General features: G+C 38.2%; 1 protein-coding gene across 2 annotated transcripts; it reads left to right on the forward strand.

Moving 5' to 3' along the window:
- fam167b (family with sequence similarity 167 member B) lies at window positions 1–1,984 on the forward strand. 2 transcript variants are annotated; one of them, XM_030786763.1, is made up of 3 exons: window positions 1–224; window positions 282–374; window positions 1,200–1,984. In XM_030786763.1, the coding sequence occupies exons 1-3, from the start codon at window positions 66–68 to the stop codon at window positions 1,461–1,463; spliced, it is 516 nt and encodes a 171-aa protein (XP_030642623.1). In that variant the 5' UTR covers window positions 1–65; the 3' UTR covers window positions 1,464–1,984. The 2 variants fall into 2 exon arrangements, with proteins under 2 accessions (XP_030642623.1, XP_030642621.1); XM_030786761.1 differs by having other exon boundaries at window positions 1–374.
- The last annotated feature ends 8,762 nt before the right edge of the window (window positions 1,985–10,746 follow it).

A 10,746-nucleotide genomic window follows, 5' to 3' on the forward strand; every position in this document is an offset into this window, starting at 1 on the left:
ACTTGGCACACCCCTGGATCGGTCTTTACCCAGATTCCACGGACACTTGCAGCAGTTTTGTCGCGATGGAGTTCAGAGAGCTTGGGGCAGAAGAAAATTCAGAGGGAGATACAGAGGATTTGGACAACGTGAAAGCTCTAACGGAGAAACTCAAATTACAAACTCGCAGACCGTCATATTTTGAATGGAAAGAAAGGTTGCAAAACCGACCGTGGACAGGAGATGCACAGGGTTCAAATATAAACATAGACAGCAAAGAGAATAACCCTGAGCTGTCGGAGGTACTGAAGGATGGCATTACTTGTCCAACCGTTCGGAACATTTGTGGCTTTGACACAATTGATGATGCCCTTGAGTGGCTTAGAAATGAACTGGTAAGCTTCACAGTGATTGGTGGCAAAAAGTTTCACAGTGTTCAGTATCTATTTATAGTTTCTGGGCTTTAAAAAAAAACAAATTTCTGTATGCCAGTTGTCAATTTGACGTTTAATTTACATTCACAAAACTTTAGAAATATCTTAGACAAAGGCTCCTCCTTTACAATTTCGAGTGAAACAGTAGGCTATATGACATAAAATGGTTTTCTGTCATAAATCAAATATTTACATAGTAAATACAGATTGGACATTATCTAGAGATAAGACTGTCAGAGAAGTAATTGAGGGTTTTGAGATAATTATTTCTTCCGTGGACGAATTCTTTTGCACCCTGGCAAATCATAAAAATGTAAGCGTGCTTCTGTGATGTGAAATTGCAATGGTATTCTTGCCATCAGACAATCTGGTTTAATTTAATTTTACTTAACTTTGGCCCGCGTCGCTAAGAACGTGATGTGGTGTAGAACTGGTTAGTTGCGTTACTACAGAGAGATTATAGAATCGCATTGTTCAACAGGAACGGGTTCTTCATGATTTTAGACATGCTCAAAGACTACTGGAACAGCTCCAGAAATACTTTAGAAGTTCTGCTCTCTTCTTATGACAACAATGTGAGAAGAAATCTTACTCTAAAACATGTGCTGCTGAACATTGTGTCTTTGTCTTTCATTCTGGCAGACCCATGATTCATTTACATTCTGTAACCCATCACTTTACATTTTTCTAAACTGGAAAATATAAAACGACAGAAATCTAAAACATACTTCTCGTTTCACTTTCCCATCTCTTCTCTCCCCATTTTCCATTCCTCCACCCCAACAGAGGGAAATGCAGCTACAGGATAACCGTCTGGCTCGACAGCTTATCAGACTAAGAGGTGAGATCCACCAGCTGAAAGTGGAGCAGGTATGTCATCGTCACAAAGAGATGCTGGACGATGCCACTTATGAGCTAGAGGAATGTGGTGAGGAGTCCGACCTTCTGTGCGACATCCCTCTAAAGGCTGCCTTTGCCCTGTCCACACCACTCAAACACCTGGGACTCACCAAAATGAACATCAACTCCCGACGGTTCTCACTGTGCTAGAACAGAACAGGGAGGGGCGACGGCGGGCTGTTGTTCTCCATCTCGTCTTGGCCTTTTCGTTTGTTCAAGACAGAGGAAACCAAGAGACAAGGAAGAGGAGAGAAGACTCCCCTGTCCTCTGTAAGGAGACAGAGACACTAGTCTAAACAGACAAGAAAAGATGGAAAAAATAACAAAAGATGAGCTTGAAACAGATGTGACACAATGTTCAAAGCCCTCACAAGGGTGATGCATCATGACATAAATTTTTTAATTGTCTCTGCGTATGTTGTGAGCATCACAAACTACCATGGCATACCCAGAAAGCTCTGATCACCTACTTTCTCGGTCTGAATGAGTCCGGAGGATTTTATCCTCATGAATCTTTTTCTTCAACCTTGTAAGCTGTATTTTGTTAACAATATGGTGTATGTAAAACATGTTTTTTGATGATGCGTCTTTTCCACTGCTTTAATGGAATGCAGCGTTGTTGTTTCATAAAGACTTGCTGCTACAAATTAATAACGAAAGGACATATTTTTGAATAAATGAGACTCATAAGTCTCCTATCACACCACATAATCGCTGTGCATCATTTCCGAAACTCATGTGGTCAGGTCTGAAAAAAAAAAAACCCATACAGGATAATATAAGTTGCTAAACAGCCTGTTGGCGGAAAAGAACCCCTTGTAACCTGTCTGTGTGACTGGAAAAGAGCAGTCACAGGGAAATGTGTGGAAAGGCATTCCTATCAGATGCCGGACCAATAGGGAGAGATTAAGCTCCCTTATCCCTCCGTGGCTGCGCTCCAAATTATTTGTCACACGGGAAACTGAAGGTCATGTTCTGACACTCTTTCAACTGCTTCTGTCAACCTTTCAGAGCTTAATATGTTTGCTGAGGGGACACTTTGATAAGAGCTGATGGAAGATTCAGCAATGACAAGTTGTGCCCCTGTACGCTCCCCTGAGAGGATTCAGCATCAGTTCAGTTATAATCAAAGCTGCTCGCAGAGAGAGAGAGAGAGGATTTTGTCAGTTAGATGTGGAACTGGCCTTTGGGGTTATGATTTGCCTCCACAGGTTATGAACTGAATATGTCGACACTTTGAATGTCTTTCATTTTGAAAAGCATGGGGTAACTGCTAGAAACTTTCTTAAAAATATATTATCTCTGAAATGTATTGATTAGGACAAATGTGTACTTTAATCAAATGTTAAAATTATTCTTGAAAACAGAGATAATTACAGAGAGACGTATTCAGCTGAAAACATCTTTTAATATGCGTTTGTTTCCCTGTAGGACACTGTCTGACCAGCCTCAGTCTGAGAGAAAAATTACAAGATAAAGAAAGGCAATCTTCAGCACAAAATAGGAACTATATAGAGCATATATGACACTTCAAACATGATATGATATGTGGAGCAGTGTAAACGACAGGATGTATCGAAAATACCTTTGTGGTAAACTCAGTATTACCAAACCTATTTCTTTTTACAAGCTCCTGATGAGTAGTCAGCAGTGGACATGCCATAGACGCCTCAACTCAATGAGAGGTCAGGCTGTCAGTACAGAGTCAAAGGGTGGTGGATCTGTTAACTGTTCTTTCTTATGAGAAAATAACCTGTTCCTTGTTTTTTATGAACCCTCATGTCTCCACAGCTGCAGAGCACAATACATGTGTCCTTATACTTGTATGTCTATTTGTCTGTCTGTGTAGCTAACAATAGAGGCTTGAATCTCTCACAAGGGATCAAAATGACGTACGATATTTTTCATCCTGGAAACCACACCTTTCAGTACATTTCACTTGTAGTCTGTCAACTGTCTGTTCTCATTTTACAATGGCATCAGACTTCTATCATTTAGCCTGAAGTGTAGTATCAACGTATCAAAAAAACTCCTGAGGGAAATTTCCCAAAGTGCATATAGAATTATAATGGCCTTGAAATGTAACTGGATATTTCTAGTACAGAAGAGCCATCACACTTACGGGTCAGATAAATAGTTGAAAATAGTTTTGAATGAATGTCCTGAAAAGTAATACACATAGACATTAGGTGTGCGAGTGAGAGCAACTCTCCTACAGTGTCATCAGCTTTGGGGTAACTGCTCTAAAAAATGCACCATTTAATTACACGATTATGTGATAGTGTTAGCGACAGACTGTACACAACTGCCATTATAGTGTTAGAACTCATGTAGCAGAGAGACAACATAGTTATCCTTGCATATTCGAAGATGAATTTATGTATTACGTAAGTGCTCACAGATTGCGTGGATTATTTGTGAATACATTTACATATCATTTGAATTATTATATATTCTTTGACAGTCAATGCTGACGCAGTGTATAAGCACAAAGTGACTAACTTGTTTGTGAGTAATAATTAGGGGAACGAGTCTGTGAGCCAAGAGACTGCTGGGTCTGAGACGGACATCTGGGGCTCTACTGAAAGGATTTCTGAATTTCTGAATTTCACGTTCAAGAACAGTTCTGTTCCTCTGTTCTTCTGTTATACATTTTCTGGATCAACAGGGTAATGTAAGACAGACCAGTACATTAGCAGATTTCATACTTTGAATTTCAAACTCTCATCTTTGGAGTGGCTAGTTATAAAGTTATAGAGGGGCACTACACACATGAGAATGTTTTATTTTTCGCTATTCTGTTTTTCACGCGCGTGCACACACACACACACACACACACACACACATGCACACACACATGCACACACACACGCACACACACATGCACACACATACACTCTCTCTCTCTCTCTCTCTCTCACACACACACACACACACACACACACACACACACAAACAACCCCAGACCAGATCACACTTACGTGTATGTAGGCTATATATGACGCTTATGCATTTACATGCATGAAACTCAAACGGTACTTCATGTGAAAATCAGGGAGAGAGTGAGAGACTTCCTGTTGGTCCACTACTATCAGCTTGTTACATAATGCTCTCTGCGGGGACTGAGAAAAGTGAAGTTATTGCACATTTGGTATAAATGTATACTTAATGTATAAATGTATATAAAGTCTAAATTCACCAAAACTCAAAGTCTTAATCCACCAAAGTCATGTAAAAATGCAGATCAGGGACCATTTTCCTGAAACCACGGAAACACTAGAACAGTAAAAGATTTCTCAGACCTAAGTATAAAATTTTCCTGTAATGGAGAAAAGCACATATTTTGTAGCACTTCCTGTATGTTTAGCTGACTTCCTGTGAGCACATGCTCAAGCTGCTTTCTGCCACCACAACAAAGACTCTGTGGTCCTTGACAATGGGGCAAAGAGAAATAGAGACAGCCTGGAGAGAGAGATTGAAAGAGACAGTAAATTGTTCTTGTTCTTTTGGAAGGTACTATGAGGTAGTGACATGTTTGTCTTTCTTCAAGGTTAGAGGAGGCAAAATGGAGGTAAAGGGAAGTTTAGAAATAAAAGATGGCTCAAACAAAACCATCAGAATTTGTAAAGAAGAGTAAGTGCATGCACAATACAAATCTATCAAAATAGGTCTGTTTCACACTGTGAGATAAATAGCTGGGTATTTTCTGATATACGTCATTGCTTTATGACGTGATAACATAAAAACCCCAAATTTCAAAGTTATTACAATTTTGGGTCTACACCATTTTGAACACAAGTCAAGAAGTCACAATTCAAAGTTTAAATAGTCCATAGCCTCAATACACTGACCTAATAAAGCATGGTAAATAGTATATGAATTCTTTGCAGTTGATCAATTTATTTGAATGATATAGAAAAGGGTGAAACACAGGTCTGAAATGCAGCATGTGCATTTCAGGTGTCAAAAAAGTAATTGTGTTTGAATGAAGTACTGTCGGATATAGACATCAGCACATTTTGACTGGTGAAAAAAGGCTTTTTCCTGTTTCATAGTGCATGGCGTCACTGAGTAGTTCCGACACATGGCACATATGCAGTAATCCTTCCAAATACAGTACATCCACATGGTTTACCACAAAGTGAAACAGGGCAACAAGAAGAGAAGAATCATTTGCTAACATGCCACTTTCTTTTATCTGATGTCACAGCTATGGCAAACCCTATAAGTTTAACCTTGGAAATACAAAGAATCTTAGGATAATTTTGCAGCATGCTAACATTAGTGTATTAGTCACAAGCAGATATTAGTGTTAGTTTGTTCTCTTTGTTTTGAATAGGGGAAAATCTGCAAACATAGGTGATATAGGTGATGATATTTGAGGTCCTGTGACCCACTTGCAGACGAACCTAACTGTCGTTCCACAGAGCACAGCTGCATAGGTGACACCTGTGACAGCTACTGCAGAACAACACACAGCTCCTCAACGACAGGAAGCCCTTTGGGTTGCACATTCTCCACTGCTGTGATGTGTGTGTGTGTGTGTGCATTCATACACATACATGAGTAATATGCCAGTCTTTGTGAGGTAGGGTGTGGAGGATGTGATCTAGCTCACTGAAACTTATATCTCAGCGCCACTTTGGTGAACTTAAAGGTGATCTGATTTTTAAAACATATCCAGTCATTTTTTGTTGATAATTGGTTTTCTATAAAGCTAAACGTCTGGGACATGGAGATATCTACGACGCTGCCTGATCAGTAAGATCTGTAACTGTTATCTGAAGAAGACTTTGGCCACGTCACATCAGGTAAGTTTTAAGAGAAATTTGAATCGCTGAATCGCTATGAATTTTTATCCCCAGAGCTAGATTAATCTGTCTCTAGTCCTGGTGGGTGATTCTAATTTTCTGAACTGTTTTACCATACCATTTCTAGCACTGTTGAGTGTTGAGATTGAATTTCAACAGTTTGTCTAATCGTTGGATAAGATTGATTTGGAATGGACACAACCATCATCTTTATAAATATTCAGTGAATGTACTACGCTGTAATTGTTCAGATATTTTAAAGACAACATTTAGGTAAAACCAACCAAAGCTAATGGCTTGTTTTTTGTATGTCAGCCCACAGTTTTTAGAATGAAATGTGCATGCTGTATTATATATGACCAATTTATACACCTATTCTTCTGTTCAACAGTAAACCTATTATTTTCACTATTTCAAACCCCCCCTCCCCTCAAAATGACAAGGTCAACACATTGTTGGAATATTTTGCTGAATTCTTATAGAGAACATACATTCACGAACAGAAGGATCGTGGCTTGGTTTTCTCCTTCTCTTTTCAAATTTTAATCCCTCACCACCCAAACTGGCACAACAAAGAACTTATTTTGTCAATACTAAGAAAAATGGCTGTTGATGATCAATACTTTATTGTACTGGTAGCTACATACTAGTCCTAGTCTACAGATGTAGTTGTGCACTCTGTACACTGTTGAAGAATCCAGATAAAAGGCTTTTACCCACTAAAAAGGTTGCCTCAGAACTACAAAAAAAAAAAAGAAAAAGAAAAGAAAAGAAAAGAAAAGAAAAGAAAAGAACAAATGCTGGTAATTTGAAACATCACAATGGAATTTTTATTCTTTTTGGTCAGAGAATTAACTAATTATATGTGAACTTGTATAATAAGTACACATTTACTTGTCTGATGAATTGTGTTCGTATTTTCAGTTACCATATTATGTTTTATGAACATTGTACAAAACACAGAGATGAGTTTAGCATGTTGAACACAGTCTAGTACTTTGTAATATCACATAGTCAACAGTCTAAACACGTGAGCAATTTTTACCTTCCAGAATGTTCTTCAGTGGTTGTACAGAAGAGATATCAAAAATGTCAAAACAACATTTAAATAAAAAGAAATGCAGAACTCATTTATATTTATATGTAAGATTCATGTACCTTCAGAGAGGTAGTTATTCCAAGGGTAAACCACAAGCGCCTATCAGCTGACTAGGCCCCGTGGTATTTCACGGGCCTTCTGTGTGCTCTCAGTAATGGAGAGCAGTAACCACTGCCTGGTCACTGCAGAAAGGCAGTGTCTTACCTTATCTTAGAAAAAGAAAACAGCAAGGGAAACTGGGATGGATTTTTTCGCATGTATTTTTGGTCGTTAGAAGAACCACTCAAAATAGTTTTGTGTTTCAGGATGTTCGGCCTATTTTGGTGTGTCTGTGTGTCCCTCTGGTCTATAGTGTGTCAGGAGTACACGAAGAGAATTTTTTTCTTGTTTGCCGTAGTTATAGTTTTTATTGAACGCATTTGGATTTTAAATACTTATACTTTTACTGAAGATCAATTATACAACATTGTCGTATTTCGCCACTGATTATACATACTTAAAAAAAAGTTGTTACTCAATCAAAATACAAGCACTGCACTCTGCTAAAGCAAAAAGTACTGTACACTTAGTGCTCATCCTTAAGATTACCATATTATGTGATCGGTAGACTTGATACACATTAGCTTTACATATTAGCGCCTCAAATTTGTGTCAAATAAAAGTACAACATAGGGGAGAACTACACTAAATACAAGGGATCACATCAGTGTGTCTCTGTAAAGGTCCTAACATTTTCAGTCTTATGTTCATATTCTTTACTTTCTCTGTTATTAGTGTAACAGATACTTCAGAAAAGTGCTGATGCCAGCATGTGGCACAGGACCTTGTATCCCAACCACTCTCAGCAGCAATATGGAGTGATACAAAATTATATTACACAACAATTACAATACAGAAGGTCCTTCAATGCAGTTAGATCTTTTTCAGTAACGCTCTACACGCTTTAAAATATTTCCAAACTCAGTAAAATTTTAATAAGCTTCTCAAAACTTGGCCTCATGCCACTGCACATGGCTCAAATTTGACTAAAATACAAACATTTGTTCAGATGAAACTTAGTAGGTCCTGATCTTTTCCCCTGTTCACTGGAAAATATTGACTTTGTTTGACCACTCTGCACTGACATAGACCATATTCCCAAGGCAGCCCCAGCTCGTCTGCCCCTTAGCAACTTCAGAGTATGAGTTCCAGACTTCTCCTGACCCGTCAGGACAGTTTCTCACGGGCCATTACAGCAGTCAGGCCCACTAACCCTGATATGTGATCTGCTCAGAGAGAGAAACTAATCCTGTGGGAACAACAGATGCTTACACACACACACACACACACTCGCGCAAACACACCAGCACACACACACACACACACACACACACCAGCACACACACACGTGCACGCACACCAGCACACACACACACACATGCACACACACACACACTCACACACACACGCACACATGCACACATGCACGGATACACACACAAACACACACACCCACACACACACGCACGCACATGCACACCCGCACACACAACCTGCATATAAGAAGTGTGAGCATGCATGTATAACACATAAACATGTAGATACATTTATTTGTGAGCAAACGTTAAAGTTGATGAGAACTGCATGTAAGATTCATATTTAGGCCAATGTGTACATGCAAACCATAATCTAATTTACATTCACACCAGCAGGCACTGCCTGAGGTGAGAGCAGCACAAGTCAGCCCACGGTCAGTAAAGAGGATTACATTAATACAGGGGTCGACCCAATTTTTGTGTAAAGTTTCAGACTAATGATCCTCTCTGTTCAGAAGTAATAATTTGGTTTTATGTGGTAAACCTCGAGTCAAATGAAATACAATCATCTACACATTAACCGTGATTTTTGCAGACAAATTAAATTGAATTAATTGCTAATCTTTAATTTTCTATCATAATAAAATGAATGTATGTACGTAAAACATATTACACGTAGCTTTCCCTGGATTCTACATTTTGCGAATGATCTGTTGGCATAATAAACCACCAGCTTCCATTTCTTCAAACAATACGAATAACAGCATTTCCAACATTAGACGCTCTTTTTGACTCTACCCTGATCCCTGAAATGAAATGTATATAATTTCTCATTCTCGGCATATTATGTTTTAATATCTTAAAGCATAATCCAGTTCTTGATTGTCCAGTGAATTATAATAGCCCTGATTTGGTCTTTGGTATGCAATATTTAGTTCTTTCAAAATTTGCACACATACTTGGCCCTTGTGGTCTTAAGAATCCTTCAGAACAGAGTATTCTGAATCTATATGTGACAGGCTTTGTAAAATTATATTGATATTCAACGTAGAACTAATCTTAAGTGTGTTCTTAGCTGATCACGAGTTGTATTATATTTATAAAGAATAGTACTGTGGTTAATTGCAACAGTCCTTGAACTCTTGTATTGTGTAACTGATAATTACCATCATTTTCAAAGCCGCTGTTTTTCTGTGCTTTGGGGAAATATTGTGACATCCTGAAAAGTAGATAAGACCATCTGAAATGATGTGATGTCACTATTGCTCCACTGGGATGCAAGTTTTGTCACCAAAACAGAAAAATAGGGCAAAAGTGTTGTTTGACAAAGATACATTGAGGATTCATTGTTGGATTTGTGTCGTGTTTGTTTTTGTTTTGTTTGTTTGTCAGTCAAAAAATGCAGATCAGTTTTTACTATTACATGATAAATCAATTGAAACTGACAAGGAATTTCATAAAAAGAATGTAATGACTCCTTATTTAAATATTTGAAACAAGATAGCACTTTCTACTCTTACTCCCAACACTTAATTTATGTTCAGTGCTGGCATCCAAATTCTAATTAACATCTTTGAGTATTTTTAAGCAAGTTTTTCCTTTATCAATCCACACAATGGTGAAATTTGACCTCTGCATTTTAACCCATCCAAGGTAATTTGATCATTAACTTCCTACATCATACAGAAATCCAGCTCAGGCCAAAGCACACAACCTGGATATCGATGCAGATATATTAAAATCTCAGCTTGATTTTACTTCTTGTCGGTCAGTTTTGACAGATACTTTGACAAATGGAAACACAGACCAACACATGATATAAAAATATGCATGTGGAATTTAAAAGAATTATGACATTACTACATTTTAACAATTCACACAGCCTTTTCCAGCCAGTGGGATTTAACTAATTCAAGAAGGAGTCCAAATTCAACTTTTATACTCTGATTGACTTGGTAGATGGCTTCAGGTTCGAACAAGTTTTTGCTGTCCAGTCTTGCTTACACCTTCCAAAAAGGAGTAGTTTTAAACATGGGACAGTTTACAAGGGTGTTGTACCCCACAATGAAGGAGGCCTTCTGCTCGTCTACTGGTGTGCGCTTCACAGAATGACTTTTGAGAACCACGAAGAGTTCCTTATTTAATTGTTACCCTCTGTAAGTTACCCTCCGATTTGAAAACAAACAGAAAATCGAACTTTTCTCATCTGCAGAATTTAAATGAAATTT

This window comes from Chanos chanos, chromosome 10 (assembly GCF_902362185.1).
Source record: "Chanos chanos chromosome 10, fChaCha1.1, whole genome shotgun sequence".
In the NCBI taxonomy this organism is placed as follows: Eukaryota; Metazoa; Chordata; class Actinopteri; order Gonorynchiformes; family Chanidae; genus Chanos; species Chanos chanos.

What these genes read in the sequence shown, in the direction of transcription:
- fam167b (XM_030786761.1), top strand. Translation starts at nt 66, where the DNA reads ATGGAGTTCAGAGAGCTTGGGGCAGAAGAAAATTCAGAGGGAGATACA. An exon ending in AGTGGCTTAGAAATGAACTG is followed by an intron (nt 375 to 1,199) that starts GTAAGCTTCACA and finishes CCACCCCAACAG; the next exon opens with AGGGAAATGCAGCTACAGGA.